General features: G+C 39.6%; 1 protein-coding gene across 2 annotated transcripts in view; it reads left to right on the top strand.

Annotated features, from left to right (window-relative positions):
• The first annotated feature begins 12,952 nt into the window (after positions 1–12,952).
• The window catches only part of CTSC (cathepsin C), a 38,627-nt gene continuing 24,893 nt past the window's right edge, over positions 12,953–26,686 (top strand). Inside the window, exons 1-2 of one of the 2 annotated variants that reach the window (XM_028091707.2) lie at positions 12,953–13,232; positions 15,049–15,194. In XM_028091707.2, coding sequence (XP_027947508.1) covers positions 13,061–13,232; positions 15,049–15,194 — 318 coding nt within the window. In that variant the 5' untranslated portion in view covers positions 12,953–13,060. The remainder of the gene's footprint in view (positions 13,233–15,048; positions 15,195–26,686) is intronic. The other variant, XM_088017911.1, reaches the window with a different exon arrangement.

The following is a 26,686-nucleotide window of genomic DNA, read 5'->3' as shown; positions in this document are numbered from 1 at the left end:
GTATATATATATATATATACATATATATATATACATATATATATATATATATATATACACACCACATCTTCTTTATCCGTTCATCTGTCGATGGACATCTAGGCTATTTCCATAGTTTGGCTATTGTGAACATTGCTGCTATAAACATCGGGGTGCATGTACCCCTTCAGATCACTACATTTGTATCTTTGGGGTAAATACCCAGTAGTGCAATTGCTGGGTCATAGGGTAGCTCTATTTTCAACTTTTTGAGGAAACTCCATACTGTTTTGCAGAGTGGCTCTACCAGCTTGCATTCCCACCCACTGTTAATATTTTAAATATAACTTTTCAGCCCTTGTCTCTATGAATATAGGTCCCACTTTTTTAAACAAAAATGTTACCCTGACATGCATACTATTTTTTGACATGATTGTTTACACATGTACTGTTATCATCTTTTCATGCCATTCAGTTGTCTTATACATATCATTTTAAAAAAAGACATAGAGCAAATGGTGTGATTATCCCCATTTTTACAGATGATAAAAGTAAGGCTCAGAATGCCTGACCAATTTTAGGTTGCAGAACCAAGATTTGACATTGGATCCACTTATCTTCTACATACAGCATAGTTGTTTTTTTTTCCCTTGGCATCTTTATTTTATTTTATTTTTTTAAATAATTTTTTATTGTTATGTTAATCACCATACATTACATCATTAGTTTTTGATGTAGTGTTCCATGATTCATTGTTTGTGCATAACACCCAGTGCTCCACGCAGAATGTGCCCTCTTTAATACCCATCACCAGGCTAACCCATCCCCCCACCCCCCTCCCCTCTAGAACCCTCAGTTTGTTTTTCAGAGTCCATCGTCTCTAATGGTTCGTCTCCCCCTCCGATTTCCCCCCCTTCATTCTTCCCCTCCTATCTTCTTTTTTTTCTTAACATATATTGCATTATTTGTTTCAGAAGTACAGATCCATGATTCAACAGTCTTGCACAATTCACAGTGCTCACCATAGCACATACCCTCCCCAATGTCTATCACCCAGCCACCCAATCCCTCCACCCCCCACCACTCCAGCAACCCTCAGTTTGTTTCCTGAGATTAAGAATTCCTCATATCAGTGAGGTCATATGATACATGTCTTTCTCTGATATTATGCAGCCATCAAAAGGAATGAGATCTTGCCATTTGCAACGACGTGGATGGAACTGGAGGGTGTTATGCTGAGTGAAATAAGTCAGTCAAACTTGCTTTAAAGTCAATCAGTAAGACAAAACAAAATAAAGCATTCCATTATTTATGGGAATTGAATATATTCAAATTTGGTGTTTAAATTTAGAGGGAGGGCGCCTGGGTGGCTCAGATGGTTAAGCATCTGCCTTTGGCTCAGGTCGTGATCCCAGGGTCCTGTGATCTAGTCCCGTGTCGGGCTCCCTGCCTAGCAAGGACTCTCTCTGCCTCTGCCTCTCTCTCTCTCTCTCTCTCTGACTCTCATGAATAAATAAAACATTTAAAAAAATTTAAATTTAGAGGGAAATAAGATTTAATAAATGGTGTTGGTACCATTGCCTGAATGAAAAGACAACTGAACCCATCTATCACACAAGATACAAAAACGGACCTTAGGTGCCTCTGAGATACAAAGTTAAAATTAAATAATCATTATTTTAAATATTTCAACCAATTTAAAATATTTAAATTTAAAACAATTTAAAAGATTTGTAACTCAGGGAGGAGAGGAGGTTTGCAAGGAGCGGGCAAGGCAGGGGTGGGGGAGGGTTCTCTGATGTTGCCGGTGTCACTGAATTAATGTGAGTCTGCTCCTTGGTGAGTCACAGAAACTATGCCAGGTGGGACTGTCACACAAAGTAAACTTTATTTGCAGCAAATAAGGAGATCACAGGGAATAACTTCCAAAGTCATGACTCCCCATTTATGGGTTCCTTTTATTTAGGATTAGGATGGATATTTAGAATGGGAAGGCTTGTCATCATATGTAGAGGCAGGCATAAAGTGGTACATGCATCTCATCTTAAGGAAACATGGCTATACATGCAGAAGGAAGAAGAAAGAAAGAAAAGCAGCCGTAGGAAGGATATATGTTCAAAAATTCTTATTGCAACATGGCTTGCAGTGGCAAAAAAGGAGTAATGCTAAAATACCTAGAAACAACCCAAATGCCAATTAAGTAACAGTTAAATAGATTTGTTATATGCCTTAAGTACCATGCACCTATTTTCCTTAAACAAATGCAATTGCTTGATGTGAAGAGATTTCTGTAGCTTAAGAATGAAAAAACAATTTTTGAGAGCATGCACATGCGTGAGCAAGTGGGAGAAGGGGAGGAGAGAGACTCTTAAGCAGGCTCCACACCCAGCCCAGAGACCAAATCAGGGCTCAAGAATGAATAATTTTTATTAAAAATGAAGTCAGACGGAGGAGAAATGTATAGCGTCTGCTCCCATTTCATAAAAATAAGCCTCAAAATCCATACCCACGTGCTTATTCTGTGACAACATTATTAAAAGCATTTCACATATTCACTCATTCAAAACTTCACTACAACCCTGTGATGTTGGTACTACTATTATCCCAGTTTTACTAGGGTAGAAACTGAGTCAGAGAAGATAACTTCCCGAAAGTCACAGATAGTGAGAGGTGGTGCCAGGATTCAAACCATGGCATTCATGATCTAGAATCTGTGCCTTTATACATCACGTGCCCTGCTTCTTATGCATGTTTGTAAATGGCTGGTAAGTTTAGTAAAAGATCTGGAAGTAGACACACCAGGAAGTGAACACAGATTACCTTGCTTGGCAGGGTGCAAATGAAAAGGAAAAGGAAAAGGGGTGGGGGGGGGGCAGGAACTTTGTAGCACAATGGCAAAATGTACTTGGTATAATTTTAAACAAAATTTATTGAATTTTATATCTCATTACATAACAGCATAAATATGGTTAAGTATAAGGAACAAAAATCAGCCGTAGCAACTGAAGGAGAACAAATTATACCTCCCCAAAACATGCCTCTTTGGCATATTGATTATTTTAAGCTGGTCATTTTTAAGAAACAGCAGAAACAGGTGAAGCTCTGAAAACCCAATAGAAGTTAGAAGAGAGGTTAACAAGGGAAATCTCCATTTGTAAGGGTGTCACCCTCGCTGTACCAGGAAGATGGGAATGACTCTAAATCTCTAGAAACTGTTATCAATGGAGACGTACAGATTTAAATCTCTGTAACAACCTTACTCATGTTTATTGTGCTTTTCCTGGTAATCTCCTATCACTGATTCCCCACCATGAATATCTTTTGTCTTTAGCTGAAGATGGTATTTAAGGTGATGGCTTTGGCCATTCTGGAGAGTTACTCAGTTTTCCTGGTGTTATCAGACTCAAACTTGTCTGTGCATCCAATGCGCAGTAAGCCAATGTCTGAGACACCAGTTTTGGGAAGCAAAGACAGCTTTATTATCTGAAGGACAGCTCATCGCAAAGCTGCCTTGTCCTGTTGAGCCTAGGTACAGCTTATATGTTTGCAAAGGAAGTGAATACAGGAGAGGAGGGCGTGGGGCTTCTTGAAACCTTGAGGAGAGTGGGGGTTTGAAATAATCTGGAGGTATGCATTCTTCCAGTGAGGTGTCTTTTGGGACCTGGTACATCAGGTATTTCAGGTAATTTCAAAACAAATGTTACCGTCAGGTTCCTACTAGGTTTCTACAATCAGTGGGTAAACACGGGCTAGGAGTGGGAAAGGCAAATTCTATGCACATAATTAAGTAGGGAAACAAACAAAATGTGGAACTAAGTTAATAATGCAACTAATACAGCTATAATTCTGCTTATGCGGTCATAGCAGGTCTGGAACCAGGTGTCCAGCCTCACGAGGTCTCTCCTTTGTGTACAGCAGGTATACATATTAGGAACTTCTGTTTGTCTTTCTCCTGTCAACCTGTGTTATATCAATTTAAGTATTAAACTATCCAAAGAACCTAGAAAGGAAGAAGAGAGAAGTTTTCCACCCTTACAGAACAAATAAAAATGATGATAAATTTGAGGTCATTTTTCCTCAGAGTTGTTACCTTAATTGTGCCCACATTAAAGTTATTTATATATTTACAAAAATCTATTATTTATATATATATTTAAATTCTAAGAGTACTAAATGTTTAAAAAGAGGAATGCATAAATCAGCTTGATTATGTCAACTTAAATAATAAAAAGTAACAATAAATAATAAGTCAACTTATTTTCAATTTATTAAAATGAAATATTTTAGATGTTCCCATATCATTACTTGGGTGAGTTATCTGATTCTTAAAAAAGGGTTGCTCTTTCTCTGCTTGGAGAAATGGACAGTCTTGACCTCGAAACCTGTCATCCTGGTCTGGTTTTGCTCTTCATGCAAAAGCTCTACAGTTTTGCTATTTTAGAATTCACCGTGGTTGACTTCATGTTTCCTTGTCAGTGATAACATATACAAAAAAGGGAATTCAAATCAAAACTTGAAACTTTGAAATAAAATGCTGAGACATGGGTTAGACTTCCTATTGGCCAACATGTGTTTGTAACTTCACTTCAGGACAGCAAGCCAAACAGTTGTGGAGCAGTCCACTGTCAACTTCCAAACTAACCCACACAGTTATATTAACTTAAAATTCCAGAGATTGCTGGGGCTCTCAGGCTGGTCCCTTATACTACTTGAATGTCTCTGAAAGTGAAGAGTATGAAGTGAGACATATAAAATGTATCATCTCATTCCACAAACATTTGCCACACAAACACAAATGAAACTTAGCTTCCAATCAACATGATTCTTAAAGCTGGAGTGTAAAAGAGTTTCAATCAACATTTAATAGTGGGGTTTTTTTTTAAGATTTTATTTATTTATTTATTATTTGAGAGAGAGAAAGTGAAAGAGAAAGAGAGCATGAGCGGGGGTATGGGGGGCAGAGGGAGAGGGACAAGCAAACTCCCCACTGAGCAGGGAGCCCCCGACACGGGGCTCCATCCCAGGACCCTGGATCATGACCTGAGCTGAAGGCAGAGGCTTAACCAACTGAGCCACCCAGGCGCCCCAATGTTTAATAAGTATTTATTGAACACTGTGAACATTACTTATGGGAAACCTCACTCATGGAGTCCAGAGGTTCGGCAGTGGGAGCTCTCATGCCCTGCCACTAGTCAGCAATTGCTAATCCAACAGGAAGACAGACGTTGCACATGGTTACTGCTTTAGCTACTACTTCACTATCCCAGCAGAAGGAAGAAAGTCTCCCTCTATCCTACAATAGTTCAACCAATGAGCGACATTGACAACTTAGCCTATGAGAAGCCACTATACTTCCAACTCCCAGTTTACTCCAGTGGACTTTGGGTTTCCAACAGCCTCTCCAACCTGGCCCTTTCCTCTATAAAAGAGCATTTCTCTCCTTTGCTCTGCTGACTTGCCTAGGGTTCTGCCATAACTTGCTTGTCCTGGATTATAGTTCTCTGCTATTCCCGAATAAGCCCGTCTTTTGCTGGTAAAATAACTGGCAGTTTTATTTTATTTTTTTAAGTTCAAAGCACCTACTATGTTTTGGAAATACCATGGTGAACAAGACAGAGAAGTCCCAAGCCTCATGGAGCTTATGTTCCATAGGGGAGAAACATAATAAACAAGAAAATTCAATAATTACAGGCAGTTTTAAGTGTTACATAGAAATAAACAGAGTAATAAAACTGAATAGCTGGAGAAGGCAACTTCAGATAGCATGGGTAGAGGAGGTCTTTCTGAGAAGGTGAAATATTTATCAGTGACAATGTCATAAACAGTGAGAATGAGCAGCCATGTGAATAGGTAAGTTATTTCAGGTAGAGAGGATAGCAGAATACAAAGGTAAAGAAGAGAGGAGAAATCTAGAGGGTCTGAGGATCAAACAAAAGGCAAGAGTTCCCAGTACAGTGAGCAACTGGAGGAACAAAGAGATAGGGGACAGTCCACGCAGATCTTTCCTGTAGGATTTTCTTCAAAGATGATAAAAAGATAACCTATTGGGAAGTATTCAGCTTCCCAAATATTGGGAGTAACTTGATATGATTTACATTTAAATTAAAAAAAAAATTCACAGTATTGAAGGTAGTTTGATACATTGGCTGATCAGATGGAAGGTGTGGGAAAAGGCAGAGTCAAGGATGACACTTAGGTTCGTGGCTTGTACATTACATTCAAGACAAGAGTGGATGAAATTAGAAGCTAACCATGGTTGTTCAGTAAGAAAGGATGGCATATTGGACCAGAGTGATGTTGATGGAAAGGGAGCAAAGTGGATACATTCATTACATCTGTTGGCTCTTACTCTGTGTGATCTACAGGATTAGTCTGGTCTATCAAGTAAAGAGGATACTTCTTAAAAATTTCATTTCCAAAACTCGTTTTATTTCACAGAAGGAAATAGTGAAGTGAGAATGGGATCAAATAGTAGAGACTCTCTCCATTACATGGTTCCACAGCTGCCTCAACATATGCATCTTCTGTCCAGTTCACTTGTAGAACCTTTCTTTCTCTTAATTTTATATCTGACCACATCTCTTTAGAAATCGCATTCCAGTAATCTAATGAAAAACCAGAAAGTGTTCGGTTGGTTATCAGACCTATCTATACTCACAAGCAGTGAGACTATGGAAAAGTGACTTATGTTTCCTGAGCCCTGTTTTCCTTATCTGTAAAGTGGGAGTAATGATATCTATAAGATTGCTATCAGATTTACACAACATGTGAATGTATTGTGCAAGTTATGATAAGCTATTCAAATAGAAAGCACAATAGTTCTTTTTCTAACTTCTTCAGCTCATATTCCATCAAATGCAAGGATGTCCTCCTCCAATTTTTATATCTTAACTGAGTAAACCTAGAATATTACCATCCCTCATATACAAAAATGACACTAATGACCCCCAATCAGTAGGGAACATGGCTTAAGCAGTTTTTCCCTTCTTGCAGTTGTGACTGTGGTCGGAAAACCACACTTTCTGTTCATCTCTACTCACCTCATGACCAAGGACACACATTTTTGAGAGAATCTCAGGGTGGACAATTTTTCTAGTGAAGAAGTTCCCAGCATGTGCTCTGAGAACGCATGGGAACCCATGGAACTTTTTCAGGAATTTGTAAGGTTCTTCTTTTTTTCAACTACATATCTGTATAATGCTGGGTGTTCCTCATATTCTTCAACCAAAACAACACATCACAACATATGCAATGTGGGAGCAGATAATACAGCACTTTTCCATTAGCCCAGGCATTCGAGTTTGCAAAATGGTAAAACAATGTTACTCTTCTATTTTTTCTTGTTTTTTGAAAATATAGCTACATTTTTTAGAAGTGTGTTACTTTGACTTTATTGTTATTATTCAATAAGTCAATACTTTTTACTTCCAATTTCTAATAGGGTAAATATTGCAGATATAATCCATATATACAAAAGCTCTTTGGAGTCTTCATAATCTTTAAGAATGCAAAGGGGTCCTAAGAACAAAAAGTATGAGAAACAGTATAGTGCAATCAGCCAACCTGGGCAGCATTCCTAAGCAACCCTCTTATTTCAGCCAGGGTAAGCTCTAATTAGCTTGTTTTCATGTACAGAAAGCTAATTAATCACTTACTCCTTCTGCCTTCCTTCCTGCATAGGATCCGCCCTTTCATAAATTTTATGGAGAGGATGAATGAGTGAATATTGGCAAGGCTCTGTCTAAAACTTTGAGGTACAAAAATAATAAAGTCCTGCTATCAAGGAGCATGGATCCAGTAGAAAAAGCAGTCAGTCAGATAATCACAATGAATCATGAACACAGGAACATGGGATGACACAAGAGGGCCTTCTGCCATTTTCCTAGGAGTTCAGAAGGACAGAAACAGTACTCGGGACATCACAAGACCTCAACAAATGGTCCGGTGTCCTTTTCATGCTTGTGGATCAAGCCCTACTTCCAGACAGAAGGTCCCCACTGTAGGTGCCAGGGCGCCACACTGCTCCCGTTTTCTTCAGGAGAGAACCTGCATAGGAGTGCAGCTGGCTGACAGCCTCCACCTGTAATGACTTCAGGAACCACCTCAGCTTTCCAGTCAGGGCCAATGACTAAAGGCAGCGTGGGGACTAGGGCCTGGCCATTTCTGCCCAAGTCAAGCTCGTCTCTGCTGTGCCGGCTGAAACGATCTCAGAGTTGTATTCCTGAGTCTCCTTCTCCTCAACCCTCCTTCCTTCCTTCCTCCTTTAACAGGAGTGAAATTTGAGGCTCCCCCCCCCTCCTATTCCTCTTCCCTCTCCACTTTCTCTTTTATGGGCATTAGTCCCTAATAAATTCTCTGAGTCTCAGTTTTATTTCCAATAAAATAGATAATATCCTCCTCATACAATTGTGTGATAATTAAATGACCTAATATATGTGAATTATCTTGGTACAATGTACAGTCCTAAATAAATAAAATTACTACGATTATTATGATTCCCAATGACAGAGGTGTACATGCCAACCAAATAACATGCTACAATGATATGTCAGGTTCTCTTTTTCCCCCTCTATTTCTAAGATCTTTCATTGCTTTAATAGGCATTCCAGAACAGTGGCTTTCAAACTTATGCTCAAGGCAGGGAACTTGGAAATCATGATGCTCTTTGCTCTTCACCATGAGATATAGATACATTCATGTCCATCATATTATTCATTCGTTCAACAAATATTTGAGAATTTATTGTGTGTCAGAAATTATTCAGGGTGCTAGGGCTACAATAGAGAACAAGATTTGGAGCCTATGGTTTTCTAATAAAAATAAATACAATAATAAATGCAGTCAGATCTCCATAGAGATCTGTATTAATTCATTTTGTCTTCTCAAAACCAGGTGAGGCAGAGAGGGAACACAATCATGCACATTTTATAGATGAGAAAACCAAGGTACAAAAAGAAGTAAAAATAACATCTTTAAGATCAAACAGCTGGTGAGAGGTAGGTGCCAGGCTCCCCTCTCAAGCAGTGTGACTTGAGTCTTTGCCAATGTTTAAAACAGTGATTCTCAAACAGTAGCTGTATCAGGAACTCTGGAAAGGAGACTGTTAAAGCACACATTGCTGGGACCTACGTGGACATTTTCTGATTCAGTAGGTTATGAGGTAGGGGTCAGGATTTGCTTTTTTACAAATTCCAAGAAGATGTGGCTGCTGCTGGTCCTATTGGTTCTGGGACCACACTTTGGGAACTACATCTAAGCCATGTTGCCTCTCTACAAACTTACTTGTTATAATGATCTGAGCACCAAATTCCAGTTTGCATATAAAATCAACTGTGTTACGGGGAACTTGGGTGCCTCAGTCAGTTAAGCATCTGCCTTTGGCTCAGGTCGTGATCCCAGAGTCCTGGGATTGAGACCCATGACAGGCTCCCTGCTCAGCAGGGAATCTTCTTCTCCCTCTGCCTCTTCCCCACTCGTGCTCTCTCTCTCTCTCTCAAATAAATTAATAAATAATCTTTTTAAAAAATCGGTTGTGTTTCATATCATTTAAATACATGCCAAATTTTTAGGAATGACACTTCCAGGTAAATCAACAGAAGATTGTAGTTTGTTCTGCTGGGACTTGACCAAGAGTTATCTAGCATCGACACTTGACAGAGTTATCTAGCATCAACACCAAGGTATGGTAGTTGAATGATCATCTGATGAGATATTTATGTTCTTTTTTTTTTTTTTTTTTTTTTTGAGGTAGGGTGCAGAGGGAGAGACACAAAGAATCTTAAGCAGGCTCCACACCCAGTGCAGAGCCTGATGTGGGGCTCGATCTCACAACCCTGAGATCATGACCTGAGCCAAAATCAAGAGTCTGAGGCTTAACTGACTGAGCCACCCAGGGGCCCTGATATTTGTGTTCTAACTCACTGAAATGATTTCTGTTTTCAGAGAACAGGCACCTGTCACTTTTATCCTAATTCTACAATTTTACATAGAGGTATAAAAAGTATCTGAATGTCTTAATCTGTTTTCCAGTATATTGATCCATGGGCATTTTAGATGATGAAATATGTCTTTGCATTAGAAATTTAATTAAAACATCTTTTTTATTTGTTCTTTATATTAAATTTGGTATATTCTTCTTTTTTATTAAGTGTGTAACTGGCTTATGTGTACATTTCATTTCAGAATAATAAAGATCTCTATAAAATATTTGTTATAGGGCACCTGGGTGGCTCAGATGGTTAAGCGTCTGCATTCAGCTCAGGTCATGATCCCGGGATCCTGGGATCGAGTCCCACACTGGGCTCCCTGCTCCTTGGGGAGCCTGCTTCTCCCTCTGTCTCTGCTTCTCTCTCTCTCTGTCTCTCATGAATAAATGAATAAAATCTTTAAAAAATAAAATAAAATAAAATATTGTTATAAAAATAAAACTTAGGGCCTGATCAGTTTGAGAATCACTGATTTTCCTCCCTGCTAATGGAAACAGAGCAATATTTTATTTTGAGGGGGAATAGTTTGGGAATTAGTAGATAATTGGAGATAAACTAAATTTAAACTCAAGGTACCTGAAGCTTATTTTTGAATCTCAGTAACTGGCAATGTGACATTGAACAAGTTATTATGATCTCTGGATCTCCATTTTCCAATATTAAAATGAACCCATTAGACTAAAAGGTCTCCAAGATTCCTTTTCAGTTATCATTCATTAAAAAAAGACTATTTCAGGGTGCCTGGGTGGCTCAGTTGGTTAAGTGCCTGCCTTCAGCTCAGGTCATGATCCTGGGGTCCTGTGATCAAGCCCCATGCTCAGTGCGGAATCTGCTTCTCCCTTTCCCTCTGCCCCTCCCCCTGCTCGTGTGTTCTCTCTCTCAAAAAATAAATAAAATTAAAAAAAGAAAAAAGACTGTTTAAACTTTCTTCACAATTAGGTATGCTACTTTGATTATACCTATCAAAGAAATTTCCAACGGGACTGTTCAACTCTTCAATATTGACAACCTAGTAAAAGTTTTAATGTTTTAACAACAAATAACTTGCTTTCCCAGGGACTTAGAAAGGCAGTGCTACTCTGCCAATTTATCTCTAAGTGTGTTAGCTTAATTATATGATGTCAACTTTTAATCTTAAGTATAGGGCTATAAAATCTAAAAGGCCCCACCGTTGCCTTTGCAGTTTGTGCCTACATTACAGAGTATATCCACTTCTGAGCTCTCAAGAGTAACTCCTCTTGCCAAATTGAAATTGGCTTTCAGGCTTAGAAACCAAGGTAAGGTTGTATCAGGGAGAAGAAAATTTTTTTCTACCCTTCAAAAGTTCTCCTGGCTGGGCTAAGAATTAAATTGACATGTACCAAATTAACAGGAGGAAATAAAATGTGATTTTATCTGTATGGGAACCCCACATACGTGAGCAGTTCAAAGCCAGAAAGGTAAAATGAGGTATATATGCCAACCTGAGCTAAGGAAGGGCTAGGGGCCTGGTGCCTCAAAGGGGAGGGGTAGTATTCACAGAGCAGTAAGAAGAGCAAGTATTTGGTAATTAGATGTTTGCCCTGCCATACAGATGGGTCAGTCAGAAAAAATATATCTCTGGTAATAACTCTCATTCTGACAAAGATCCCCATTTAGATTCTTCTAGGTAGCTGTGGGGCAAAAAAGTTTCTCTTGACCCTGTAGTCTTGATTGCCTTCAGCCCAAAATAGTGCACATGTGTAAGTGGCACATTTTGAGGAGATCTGCTCTAAACCCCTTCACTTATTTATTTTAACACCACAAGACAGTTTCTGAGTGTTTCTGAGTCAGAATCTAGGGAAACAAAGATGAATCATGTGAATAACATGCATATTTACTTGTAACCAGTGTGATGAGGGCAAAATACATGTGCCCTACAGGGCAGGGACACAGAAAAGTCTATTTTGTTCATCACTTGCCCTGAGGCTGACACAAGCCCTGACACACATAATGGGCTCTGTGAGCAAAAGGAGCCCCAACTTCCACTAACAGCCAGGAAAGTCAGAGGAGCTCTCACAGAAAAGGGTGATATTTAAACTAAGCAAAGAGGCACTTGAAAACAGTGCTACCTAATAATTATTGGCAGTCAGACTGGCACACTGGAACCTGCTCATAAGACCAGCTTTCTCCCACCCGCTTCCTTCCTCACTCTGGACAAGTTACTTCCTCTCTCTGAGCCTCCTGCTTTTCATCGGTAAGAGAAGAAGGGGTTGAGCTACATAATCTCTGACAGCTTTTGTGCATGTGTGTGCCTGTATGTGTTAACTAAATCCTATCAAGTTTGCAGGGGAGAAAAAAAAAACGAATACACAAAAACTGCAAGTTTGCACTACAAATGAATTCTCTTGTGGATAATAAACAACATTAACAGGAAACTAGACAAAACCAAGCAAAAAAGGGTTGTGGAAAAAAAAAGAAAGTTTTGTAAAACGGAAGGAAGAGCAGTTCTCAAACAGCCAGGGTGACTGGAGGTAGCAAGTAAAATTTTTCCGAGGCGGGGGTGGGAAACTGAGCTGGTGAGTACGAAGCGGGGAAGAAAAGCAAGTAAAAGAAAACCTCACTTGTTAGACCTCTCCCTCTCTGGGACTCACCTTCTGTCTATTCCCCCTCCACCCCTCGCCTCACCTTCTTCAGTCTCCCTCCTGAGACTCTGTCTCCGCCTCTTTCTGATCTTTGGTCACCTCCCTGCCCACACACATTCTCTCTCTCTCCACGTCCCCCTCCCCAACACCCCGCCCGTTACTTTTCAAGGAGCAAAGTCACTGTGGCTCTTAAATCCTAGTTTGAGACGTCCCATAGTCATAGAACCTGTGCCTCGCTTCTCTCCGGGCTCAAGGTCCAGCCCCTCCACGTACGGAGCAGCACGTACTCGGGTCTCCTCACCTGCGGGGCGGGACTGCTCCCGAGCGCTCCTCCCCCCACCCGCGGCGCCCTCGCCCCGCCCCGCCCCCGCCGGCCGCCGGTTTCCGGCAGCTCCGGCTATTTTAAGGCAAGCGCTGTCCCGATCTTCTCGCTCTAGGCCTTCTGCTGTCTGGCTACGGATCTCGCCTTTTCCCCTCCGGAGCCCCGTCAGCATGGGACCCTGGCCCCGCTCGCTGCTGGCCGCCCTCCTCCTGCTCTTGTCCGGCGTCGGCACCGCGCACTGCGACACACCGGCCAACTGCACCTACCCTGAGCTGCTGGGCACATGGGTCTTCCAGGTGGGCGCTGTGGGTTCCCAACGCAACGTCAACTGCTCGGTCATGGGTAAGCCGCCGGCGCCCCGGGACTCTCTCCCTACCCGCTTTAGCCCGGGACTCCTACCTTTTCGTCCCGGAGCTCTTCTTTCGCAGCGCCCACGTGGAGCGCCCCCACCTGGGGCCGGTGCCAGTGGGAAGCCGGGTGGACCTAAAGCTCTTTGGGGTACCCTTTGCCGCTGTAGGTCCAAGAAGGCAAAGTTTAGCAGCTGAGAGCTTCTAATTTCACGTTTTCTTGGTTATTATCGGACCTAAACACTTTCTTCAGGAACTTTTTAACCTCCATTAGTTTCTGTCTTTTGGTCAATTTAGTTTGGAAAGGAATTGAAACCGTGCAGTCTTCTGATCTCCCTGTCCAATCTGCATTTTTTTTTTAAATTTTGCCCATGGAAAATGAGCTCAAACACTGGAGAATATAGCAAGAAAAGTTTTTGGTTTTTTTGTTTTTTCCTTTTGTTAGCCTGTGGAAAAGAACCCTTATGCCTAGCGTTTTTGATTTACACGTGTGTTGATGCTACTAGTCCAAGAAAACTTTTGGTATGGCTCCAGTGTTTTCATGTATTGCCGGGAGATATATAAAAGTTGCCCCCCCCCCCGCCGTTTCTTCTCTCTCTCTCTTTTTTTTTTTTTTGAAATAACTCTTTAGCCAGTAATTATATTTGGGAATGCCCAGAGACAAGCACAATGTCTAGCTCATGGAAGGCTGTCAATGAATATTTAGTGTTAGAACACCGCTGGGATATTCCGTATGCCCTCAGATAACATAGCTACACTGAGGACAAAGAAAATGGAGAAGAAAAAAAGCAATCCCCAATCAAAAGAGGCACTCTTGTTCTGCCAAACCCTTACCACCCTGTGGCATGTGCAGAGCGAGTGAATCTCTTCTGCTGCAATTTCCCTGTCAGCAGGAGGAAGATTGCCAGGTCATTTGTTACTAAAACAGACCTATTCAACTGTCCAACTCCAGATGACTGTGTGGCATTTCCTAATCCTGGGCATTATAAACACCTTCTGTTTTAAAGTGGAATGTGGAGGTACGGAGGAGGGGGAGATCAGGATTGGCCCTGTTTGTCACATGCAATCTCCTATTACAGAGCATTAATCTGAAGGAAATGTCCAAAGTGTGAAACCTCCAGATGGACACAGCAGAACCCTTTCAGGCAGCCTCTGCCTATAAGTCATATCTTTGACTTTAGTATAGACACCCCAAGACCTGCACCCCATCTTCTGGAAGTTGAAAGCTTAGTTCCTATCAGCACGAGCTAGCTTTATAGGATAGAAATCTTGAATTTGCTGAATACCGTGAAAGGATTCAGATTCTGAGGTTCTGAACTGTAGAGCCATTGAGGAAAAAGATACCCCTTTTCTTCTCTGAAGAGATAATTTCCTTTGTCCTTATAATCTGATAGCAGATCCTTTTATATTTTATATTTCCCCCTTTTTTTTTTTTTAATTAGCGTCTTGTATTCTACCCATTTCTGTGTATCGTTTTAAACATCCCTTATTCCTCCTTTTCCTTAGTGGACAAATTTCTTCAGTGTTTGGATGTTCTGGGAAGGAAAGGGCTGTACTTTTCGGGGTCTCTGCCTGCTGGGCTACTTGACATATCTCTAACTGTTGAGCCTTTACTTCACAGGCTTGCCTGAGACCCTGTGGGAGTGTGCAGAGGGAAGCAACAGGATGGGGGCTGGTATCTTCACGAGCCAGACTGGTCCAAATCGGTAGCATGAAAGTAAAGCCACTTAAAAATAATGGAAATTGTAGAGGAGATTTCCCCTCCCAGTTGAAGTCCAAATAATTTTCCTTTATTGTGCATTTTTTTTTAGGACCACCAGAAAAAAAAGTAGTGGTGCATCTTGAGAAGTTGGACACAGCACGTGATGATCTTGGCAATACCGGCCATTTCACCATCATTTACAATCAAGGCTTTGAGGTTGTGTTGAACGACTACAAGTGGTTTGCCTTTTTTAAGGTTAGTTTTGTTGGAAATGCATTTGTATTTTTGGTGATTTGATATTTGAAGCTTCTTCTAATCAGACCCTCAGAATTTTGATTTTTAGATTAAGAAGATAACCAGAAGCAACAGCACTGAGCACCTGGGTGGCTCAGTCAGTTAAGAGTCCAACTCTTGATCTCAGCTGCAGTCTTGATCGCAGGGTCCTGAGTTCAAGCCCTGCCCTGGGGCTTGGGATCACGGGGCTGACTGATTCTCTGCTGCTGTCCCGCATCACAAGAGAGTATCCTACTGCATAGTGCTAGCCCAGGAAAAGATCAGTATTCAGAGTCTGGTTTGTACTGAATGTGTATAGCTTTCACACCCTTGTAAAGTCCAAGATGGTAAGTTGGACCATTGTAAAGTCAGGGACTGTCTGTTAGAATGTGCTTGATATGTTAATGTGAATAACTCCCTTTACTAAGCTGAGACAAGAGATGGAGAACTTGAGTTACTCCTTGGGCTAAAGTAAAAGGTAGCCCTGCCAGTCCAGCTTGTTTCCTTCTTTCACTGGGGAAGAAGTCTTGTCCATTCTTCTATTCTAATGCATTGCTTCCAATTACAGATACATTCTAGGATAAAATAGTTTAGCACACATTGCAGTCCATCCCAGATATCGTTCTGAAGTTGGAACTTCTCCTGCGAGCAGAGTGTTAACTGGTTTAAGTAAATTGAGGACACAAACCTGAGACTAGCTGTTTCTTGCTATAAAGAGAGTACAAACACACACAGACTTTTTCATGAAGTAGGCTTTACAACCTTTGGAACATCTGCTAAGAGTTAGCCAATTGTAGGATTCATGGGAAAGTAGGGATGAATCTGTTAAAGATGATGAAAAACAAAACACCAACAAAAGCGTAACCTCTAAATTTATTGTGCTTTCTCTTGTAATTTAATCACTACAATATGGTGTTACATCTAAGCCAACAATTTTTCTTAGAATAGTAACTCCTTTTTTTTTTCTCCCCCCATGAGAATCCCTTTTTAACATGAAAAAAGGAAAGAGAACAAAAGGAAAAATTCTCCCCTCTTGCCTGGATTGGCTGCTCTGATAATCAGCTGGTGGGAGCCGATTGATCCATTCTGGCTGTTGAGGGCAGCCTGCTCATTTTAGTAGTTGGAGCTCATGCTTGACCATTTAAGAAATGTTTACTATCACTCCTGGATACTATGTATTTAAAAAAAAAAGACAGTATATGAATTTTTAAAGTTGTAGTACATTGATGGTAAGTATAATTCATTCCGAATATAATTCTTGGTCTGCATATTGATGAGCTCAGGGCTCTGTAGACCTTGTAGGTACTCCGCTATAACCCTTCGAAAGTTCTTTGCCTTCAGGTTGAGAACCACTTGCCTATGGAATTGATGGACAAGGAGATATTCAAGACAGTTGTTCACTATAGAATCTACCCACCTTCCCCCTTGTCCTTTTTTGCTTGACACATACTAGGCACTTGGTCGAGAATTTGTTTAAAAAAATGAAAATGAATCATGGAAGTAGAATTCAGTTGAGAAATAGGTTGAATAAAAAATTATTTAAGTGTTAGATGGGAGTTGTATGTAAGTATAGACAAGTAAATAAAATAGTTTTACCCATATGGCTTAGAAAATTTTTCATTCTTCCCTTCTACAGAATGGGAGAAAATGTTGGGCAAACTTCTAAAGTCACCATTTAATTCCCTGAGCCATAACCAGAAATAGATCTTGTTGGTTTCCCTATATTAATACCTTTCCATCAGTTTGTCTGCTCTCAGCTTAAAGAAGAGTCCAAAGCTAGGAGGGACAGAGGCAACAGCTGGTGGCTGGAGGAGGAATCCTAATACCTCTTTGTATTTCTCTTTAAATCACAGTGTAAGCAGATTTGGTATTTTCCATAGCCTCAGAACATAAGTTATAGGTCAGTAGAGATCCACTTTATAAAGCCAAATGAGTTTATTGGTATACTCAGCCACACGTGGGGAGAATCGCTATTATACACTGTTGTAGGCTAGAACCCTACCTAATCACAGGCTCCTGGATGGCATTCTCTGATTAGGAATAAAAATAGGAAGAGTGTTCTAACGTTAACTGATTTCAGTATATTTCTTGAAGTGCCTATTTAATAGAACCGTTGTCAGGGCTGTTTTTGTGCTGAGAAATCAGTCACTCTGACTGGACGATAGTTAGGCCTTGTGATGGGATCATAATTTCAATAAACAGAGTAGAATATATATAAGATACTTGGCTTTAAAATTTCCCTTAACCTAATCAAGTAGTTCTAGGTCAACATATTTTGCAGAGTGATAAAAATCTATGTTCTTTTAGCAAATCCAGCTGACAGGGTAATGGGGAACTGAATTTTAAAAAATCTAAGAAAAATTATAGAGTGGAATGGACTTTATTTTTTAAAAAATATTTTGTGAGAGAAAGAGCACACACGAGTGGGGAGAGAGGGGCAGAGGAAGAGGGAGAAGCAGGCTCCCGCTGAGCAAGGAGCCCAATGTCGGACTTGATCCAGGACCCTGGGACCATGACCGAAGGCAGATGCTTAACTGACTGAGCCACTCAGGCGCCCCTGGAATTGACTTTAGATACTAGGAAAGGGAAGCACGTTTGGTGACCCTGGCTAACACAAACAACTTGCTGGCTTTAACCAGAAGCACCAGGGCATTTCCTGCAGTGGTGCTAGGGAAACCAAGTTGGGTTCTAACTCAAGAAAAATGCAGACCTATTGAAATGAGCAAAGCACATGTGGCTTTTTCTACAGACTTAGAAAATAGCTTTGAAAATGAAAATTTTTTTTTTATAAGTGAAGAATTACCAAGGCGTAAGCAGTATGTGTTATTTAAAATGTCTCATGTAAACTACAACATCGGCCTACCACTGTTAAAGAAACATCTGACATTTTTTCCATGTACATCTATCACCTTTATTTTGTGTACTGTTAGTCTACAAATCAAGTGGATTTCCATATCTCTCCATTGACTCATACCAAACCCTACCACTTGTTTCCTTTTGCCCTCTTCAGATTTGCTTTCATTAGATTGCACATTTGCTTTCGATTGTCTGTTGTTCCTGCTAGAGTTTGCCCAGCAGGTGATCTTTGCAGAGTATTCTGTTAGGCTGCTGGTCCACCTTTTCCCCAGACTATCCTACAGCTCAACAGAGCAGACAGCTTCCACAGCATTCTCCCTGCATGCCAACTTTGGAGCAGTTGTGATACCACTACTATTGCTAGGAATTTGCTTTATTAAGTTCTCAGGCCTCACCTGGAAGATGGGCAATTTTCACGATTTAAGGTTTGTAAGTTCTTTTTGAATGGGGATCATCTTTTTTTGCATATGACTTCAAGCTAGATAAAAGCTTGGAAGGAGATAAATCTTGACACTGAAAGTTTTTTGGATAGTTTGAGTTTGGCAGGAAGCACTAGGTATATATTCATAGAAGGTAAGTTTTTCTACTCAACTTTCGCATACATTCAATTATCTGAATGCTTTGAGGGGTTACAAACTCAAATGCATTTAGGGCCCACCCAGGCAGATACCTAAGCATTTGAAATGACCCTCATATAAAACAGTAAAGAGTAATTAGACCTGTGACAAAACGGAAACTTTCTTAGAGGCATTCGTACTCAATTTTCTTTTAAAATAATGTACTGGTCAAAATAAATGACAGTACTGTCTGCAGGCTGGTTTCTAAGAGTCATCAAATTTAATAGCTTTACCATTTGGTTATAATTGGCAAACCCAACAGATCTCCACCGCTTGAGAGTACCTGCAGATTAAAAGCAGCCAGCCTCTTAAATGAAAACCGAATGTAATGAAACGGGATGTTTAATTATGGCTGACTTGGTGTTGGGTGGATAAATGATTTGTTTTATGCTTTTATGTATTTTGTTCATTTTTTATGATGAGTATGTATAAAGTTCCTCTGCACACCATCTAATCTAGTTGCTCAGAGGAAGGAAGTCATATGAAAGAGACTTAAGTCCCAAAGAACACCCTCAAGTTGAATAGGTTTTCTAGCCTTTTCCTGCTTCTCATTTCACTTTCTCCGAGAAAGTGAACTGATTTCATTTTGAAGATTAAGCCACTCAAGGGCTAAAGATGTGTAGAAGGGAAACTAGACTCATGGCTGAAAATTTTATCTTATGACCATCAAGCAAATTTTGTTGATTTTTGTTTGGGGCCCACCAGTCTTAGTAGAACTCTAAGCAAAAAAGACTTCCATGGGTGTTTCTAAAGCAGGTTGGTACTGAAAATGAGCCGTAATTTGGGAAAAACATACCAGAGGATTTAGAGCCCATTTTGTGTGCTAGTGACTTACAAATTTCCAGCTTGTCGCCAACAGCCAGAAATGTCAATCATGTTTCTACAATTAAAGATTTGGGAATCCTGTCACATTTTTTTCACTCTGCTTTCTGGGTTCACCTTTCAGAATACTTTTTTTGGGGGGTAATTTGCTTGTTTTAATATAGATTCAGTATACTGAGATCCAGATTTTGTCTTTTTTAAATTTTAACAACTTGGGGTTTACTCTTAATAGTGTTTAAATTTAAGTTTAACAGTCCATGCCTAATTTTGTTTTCTTTCATGGTGATGCTTAATCTTAACATGATGACTTAGTTTCCCATTGTGAACTCTTCATAGGATGTCACTGATTTTATCAGTCAGTTGTTCATGCAGCTGGGAACTGTGAGGGTACATGATTTGAGACATCTGAGGAACAAACTGGGTGAGCTCCATTGAAATTTTTAACTTCTTAAAAGCCAGCAATGTTTGTTGATTCATCTGGGAGAGGGAGATGGAGACTAGAAAGATTAGGGTTTTTACACACATTTCTTGCTTGAGCCTGCTTATTTGCTGTTTCTTACCTGCCTGCACTATTTTATGCGAGTGATCTTTCACTTTATTCTCTTTGCACACATCGAATTGGTTCTCCCAAGTCTGATGCTTCTAACCTAAGCAGACCTAAACCCAAAAAGATCAAGACTCAGTTAAGAAAAAATCAGCTGAAGGTTGTTTCACTTCCTTGAAGTAGCTGTGCCTCCTGGGGTTGCTTTTTTTTTTTTTCTTTTTCTTAAAAGGACTCAAGAAGGAACCACGTGAGGCTCTGACATTTTAGGTCTGTCTTCTGGTGGAGAGGGTGGCTCTTCCGGAGAAATTTGCATACCTGCCACTCTTCCCTGGGAGAGTCCCTCATTTTTTTCAAATTGGCTGTTGCTCAGAACTTAGACTACTGACTAAGGAAAGAGGAACTTTTTCACTCTTTACATTCTCCTCACACTTAGAAAAGAGTTTAAATCATTACTCTCATTGGATCCATAAATTCAGAGGTCTTAACGTTTTTGTGGGCAAAAGGTGGTTAGAGAGTAAAGTTGATAGGGACTTAACCATTCCTTGCATTTTAACACAATATTATTTCCCCTTTCCCTACCTCCTTTACAAACTCCTAAGTACAGAAGGGGGATATAAAAAAGGGAACTGGGGGCAAGTGTTGAAAGCTCCACGGCTTTATCCTGTATCAGCGTTTTCCAAACTGTTCATGGCCCAACAGTGGCCCACACATCTGCTGAGTAGGAATTGCTCATCGGTTCCGTTCACTTCATCTTGTGAAGCTTTGGAGGTGGTTTCAGGCAGCCACCATGAATGGCTCAAAGTGGAAATTGAAGCTGAAAAGAATAAGCTTTTTTTTTCCTCCCTGAATTCCTAGTAGTTGAATAAGTATAGATTGTGTTGAATCGTTTCCTTTATTTCAGAACTTCTCAGACTCTTTAATATATCAGAGAGCGGTCGTTTAGGAAGATAAAATAGGAAAACTTTCCCCAAAAAATGAGGTCTTCTCATTTTTTGTGCAGTTTACAAAATTCTGTCTTAAAATTCTCATTCTTCCTTCTAATTAGGGGGACACCTCTACTAGAAGATTACCACCCCCACCCCACCCCCAGTATTTGCTCTGTAAATGGGATAAATAGGCTTGTACCTGGAAATAAGGATCAAAGCAGCATGAAGCCTCCCTGTAGAATTTGAAAGGTATATGTGTTAATGTATCTGGGTTGCTAGATTTAGCCTGTTTCTTCCAAGTACATTTCAAAATTATATTAGATTTATACAGTGGTAGTTAATTTCAAATGCATCTGCATGTGCTTCTTGAGCATGTTGGCTGTGTGCATGACACATGTTGCTTAAACATTCAGCTTTTGAGAATGGCAAAATAGCATTATCGTGAATGTCTTAAATAGCATTAAAAATTTACCAGCATTTCAAATACTAGTACTGTCTTTACTTATTTATTTATTTATTTATATTTAAATTAATATGATTAAACCATCCTAAGAGACAGTATGATCCTTGTTGGCTTGTAACTCTAGTTTTTATTGTCTTTTAGTTGTTACATAGAGCATCTGTTGAGGGGCTCTTTTAAAACAACAGCCAAGCACAGACTTTGGGGCTAAGAGGCAGAGCAGCATTCAGCCATGGACCTGCCTCCCTCTAACAGCTAGCAGAGGCCTCTGGCAGCTACATTCCCTTCTGGAGTCTTTCTGTGCCTGTAAAATGCTGAGCAGTCCTGGTGACCTACCTCCAAGGCAGCTGCCCTCCGGAACATTTCCTTGGAAAGCAGCAACCACCATTTTGAAATGTGAACAACCAGAGACTACACAGGAAAAAGGAAAGAAAAGTCTGGAAGTCTTAGGTGGCTTCACAATTCAGCCTTTGAATGAAAGGAAAGATATGCAACTCAAGTTTTTCCCTTTGAATATTACTCTACTGAAATTATTTTTTCCAAACTGATTAGGATTTGAATTTTGTGTTTAATTTTGTTCATAGTGCAAACTTTATTCCCAGTTAAATTATCTTCGTGTGTACCTTCTTTCTCTAATTACCTTGAGGAACCCCAGCACCTACTGTAAGGAGAAAATGCTTCAGGATATCTCAAGATGCACAGATATGTTATTGGTGGAAAGATGGTTCTGTGGAGCACTTGGTTGGGGGAACAGTCTTGCTGAGATAAGTCAAACTGCTAAAAGCTATCTTTGCAGATCATAGGCCTGCATTACCCTGGCCAGAAAGATGGGGTGATTAATACTTTTTTTTTTTTTGGCCTATTTTTTGATTAGATGCCAGCTTTGTACTAAGAACTTGATGCGCTTTACCTTACAAGAATCTTACAAAGTAGATATTACTAGCTTCATTTTCTAGATAGGGAAATGAGTCTCTTACAGTGCTTAAACTCACATGGCATCTAATTGTAAAATGACAAGGGCTAGTCTCTCAAGCCTAAGGACCTCCTTGGGGCTAAAGAGTAAAAGAAAAGCCATTTCACAAAGAAGTAATGGTACTTGGAGTAGGATTTCAATAGATTTTCTGGTGAATTCCAGTTTGTAAGCATCTTGAAGGCTAGTTTAATAGAATGAATTGCATTGCGTTGGCTCCTTTTGAAATTTTAGGAGAACTGGCTTAAAGCTTACGTTTCCTTACCAAATTAGGCTATTCCCTTTCTTTCCTAAACCAGAGTCCTTTTCAAGAGGAAAACTTACCTTCTTTCCTTTTGTAGTCCTCCAACTTGGAAGGAGAGCTTTGTAAGCTTCAAATTAATTACAAATTAAGTACCGTTGCCACATTGACTTCTTGCAGTTACACTATTGTTCACACTGATTGCTATCTTTCAGCTCTTTCCTACTAAACAATGGACTAGTTTCCTGCTCAGTTCAGTAAACTGAAAATGTGGGGCTACACCTAGTCCCTATTTTCTGGGAGGGCTTTTCTCCTGTATCTTTGCTTTGATGGAGGAATCTCTAGATACCGTATTTTTATCATTATTTTATTGGTTTAGATACTTTTATGACCTCTGAGAGGCACTGGTCTGCTATTCTGGGCAGGTCACGTCTTAGAAAAGTGAAGTAACTGTACACGTAACTATTTCTACGTGGGTACTTTCTTCCATCCTACCTCTGGATCTGATCATTCGTCACTCAGGACCTTGACGCAGCCCCTGTGAGACCCTCCCCGGCGCTCTCCATTTGTGGGAGAGATGCCATTATTTGGTTCACGTTGTGCTTTGCAGTCACCTCTGCTCAGGTAGTACTGTTCTAACTGCTGTAGACATGGAGTGATTTTGATAGCACATTTTCACCTTCTTCCAGATTCAAAATCTGTTGATCTCCCTGTGTGTCTTCAGAACCCTATCACCCAGGACTTGATAAGTGTTTGGAAAATTGACCACACTTCTCTTGTCTCTTCAAAGGCTTTTTTCACAAGTATTGTCAGCTTGCAAAGAATTAATTCTATAGGATTCTAGAAGCACAAATCAGGAACGATGCTATGTTTATATTTTTGGTTCTGTGTTCTAAAAAAAGAGGTTACCCGTCTCCAGAGTTCTAAAAGAGTGGTATATTTTCAACCTAATTTCCAGGATGCGAATACTGAATACTGACAAAGCAGCTAATATGTATAAGAATATATTTCATATCGAATTTAAAATCACCTCTACTAAAGTTTTTTTTTCTATTTCTCTGAGCAACTTTGCACATAAATGTTTTGATTTTGGAGAAGACTTGGTGGGTACATTTGTGTTAGGAAGCGCCATAACATAATACTGCTTAGCATTCTCTCATAACTGTTTGTCTTCTCTAGTCTTTAAATTCAGAGGGCAGGAATGTACTCTATTAACTTTTGTTCCCTGTATATAGTGTGATATGTGATAAATAGACCTTTAATAAATTTCTGTAGAAGAAAGAAAATGAATAATATTCATTTGTGTGTTGTCCTGTTGTTTCATTGATGTGTTTCTGGGAGTATTGTTACCTTTATGTACTTAAAGTCTGTGGTGGACCCTCAGGCCGTATTTGTTGAATGACATGGTAGAAAACAATTGAGACTTTTAGATTTTATCTGGTTTGTTTATATTTTAATTTTTGTGTGAGACTGTAGAGGCCAAGATAGGGCTCAAAGTTCTAACTTTCAGAATTACTCAAAACTGAGTTATCTGTCAGGGTAAATAGTGAGCTTTATGACTGCAGTGGTTCCCCAAAGCCTGGAGAAGCAACAATGGGAATGAGTCTGGAGTGCTGTAAGTTATGTCCTGCCTTCCCCTGTCTTTAGAACAGTGAGAGGCACGAGCCAAAGGTTAGATTAGGTGAACTCTCAGATTTCTCCCAGTCTCACAGTTTATGAGAGAGGAAGTGAGGAATGAGCCAAGGGATTTTGACTACTTTGTTGAGTGATAAACTGCTGTTTTAAGTAGTTCTGGGGTGTCTATTTTCTTTTAAACTGAATGTCTTTCAAGCACTGGAAGCAAATTTATGACTCCATTTCCACATGCAAATCCAGCTGCCAGTTCCTTCAGTAAAATGCTTGAAGGTATTTGGTTGCAAGCACTATAATGATTTCTTGGCAGTTTCAAAATTCTTTGAAATTCAACTTTTTAAACAAATGGTTAAATCTAGTTAGAAAACCAGAGCTAATCCTTGAAACTGACAGAGGGAAGTCTGTTTCTTTCTGAGGAAAACTGTGGTACTCTTGGGTAAGTTTGGCAAAGTATCAATTTAGTAAAATGTGCCTCGTTTTGTTTTGCTTTACTCACACTCTAGACCTGACAGCAATTGAAAGCAGTTAATCTACATTTACATAGATATATACAAGAAACAAAGGGCAAAACTCCAGTAAACAGTTTTTGTTAATCAGTATTGCTGGAATATAATATCTTTATGTATATGGTTTACCATTAAATCATTCAACTTCACGCCAGATATTCTTTTCGGAAATGGTGAATGATCTTGATGGATAAGATCTGGTTCTCCAAATTTTTTATAATGTATTCCACAGTGTGTAAAGGTACATTTAAGAAATTATATACATGCAGTACTATACTGATGTTTGATGTCAAACACATGGCATAATATTAAATGATTAAATATTTGATTCACTTGGATCCTGCCAAAATATATTTCATGATGCTATCCTTTGAAAATAATACAAAAGTATGCTTCATTATGGTAAGAATCTGTTAACCTATGATTTTCATACTGAAAACTTTCAACATTTGGAAGCACAGTTTTCTACTGAAAATCTTTAAAAGATTTCAATAGTTTTGATCCATTTTGTTAGAAGTATGAAAGTGTCAAAGTTTAGTAACGTTTTGAAGAATTGCTATTTGGTATTAGGGTTGATGACAATTTAATGGGCAATTTTTTAAATTGAAGTATAGTCAACACAATGTTAGATTAGTGTCAGGTGTACAATCTAGTGATTCAATGACTCTATGCATTATGCTATGCTTACCACAAGTGTAGCTAGACAAATTTGCTTTATTTATAAATAAGGTGAAAAGCTGAATAAATACTGCAGTGAATAAATACTGCAGTGATGGCAACATTTCAAAACATCTGATTTCAAAAACTTAGATTTTTATGAGGCTGACAACTCCTACTAGGAATAGGACAAATGTAAGCTTTACCCTTTGCTTATGTCTGCTTAAATTTATTTGCAAATTCTGGTTTCTCTGTAAGTATTTTAAGCCATTTGTTCATATTGTGAGAATTAGCTTAATTAAAGCAGGTAAGTACATAAATCAGTTTAGGTAGGCACATGTAAAAGGGAAGATGCCATGTCCTAACCTTCGCATTGGTAAACACAGTGCATGGCAGGTGAACGTTGGACCTTGAAACTGAGTGGCGGTGTCACTGTTGCTTTGGATATTAAATAACAGTGGAAGTGGGTTTTCAGTTTTATTTATATAATTACAAATGTAAATAAAAATTCTATTGGGCGCCTGGGTGGCTCAGTTGGTTAAGCAACTGCCTTCGGCTCAGGTCATGATCCTGGAGTCCCGGGATCGAGTCCCACATCGGGCTCCCTGCCGAGTCCCACATCGGGCTCCCTGCTCGGCAAGGAGCCTGCTTCTCCCTCTGGCCCTCACCCCTCTCGTGTACTCTCTCTCATTCTCGCTCTCTCAAATAAATAAATAAATCTTTAAAAAAAAAAAATTCTATTTTTCCCAATATTCCAGTGGATCATCTTTTCATTTCATTTTGGAAGCCACTGGTTGACAGGGTAGGACCCGTATCAGCTGTTCAGTTGCCAGATTGGGTTTAGTGTTTAAGTTCTTCCATGGCAAGAGTAAAGTCTTAAGACAACTTTGTATCTTCCATGGTAACAGGTTGTAGTATTTATATTGTTGCTTTTTGAGTGTTTCATAACTTTTTAAACTCTTCACACTTCAATGTCCTCTTTATCCGTCATAGGAATCCAGTGAAGTGTGGGTTTCATTCCCATTATCAGGTGAAGAAACTGGGGCTTCTTAGTTGTGGCTTACTCAAGTTTACATAAATTATAAGTGGCAGAATAAGATTTAAAGGGCAAAGTTCTTTTTACTAAACTGCTTTTTTCTCATAGTGCATCACATAAAGTATTCAAATATTTGCCAAGTATATTATTAATCAGGGAAACAGTGGAACAAGTTGATTTGAAACCCCTCAGTGTCAAAAAAGCAAT

Source organism: Eumetopias jubatus, unplaced genomic scaffold (genome assembly GCF_037043125.1).
Source record: "Eumetopias jubatus isolate StellerSeaLion01/CBP00866 unplaced genomic scaffold, mEumJub1_p1.0 scaffold_13, whole genome shotgun sequence".
In the NCBI taxonomy this organism is placed as follows: domain Eukaryota; kingdom Metazoa; phylum Chordata; class Mammalia; order Carnivora; family Otariidae; genus Eumetopias; species Eumetopias jubatus.
The sequence above is the reverse complement of the archived record's forward strand: the minus strand, read 5'-3'. Positions and strand labels throughout refer to the sequence as shown.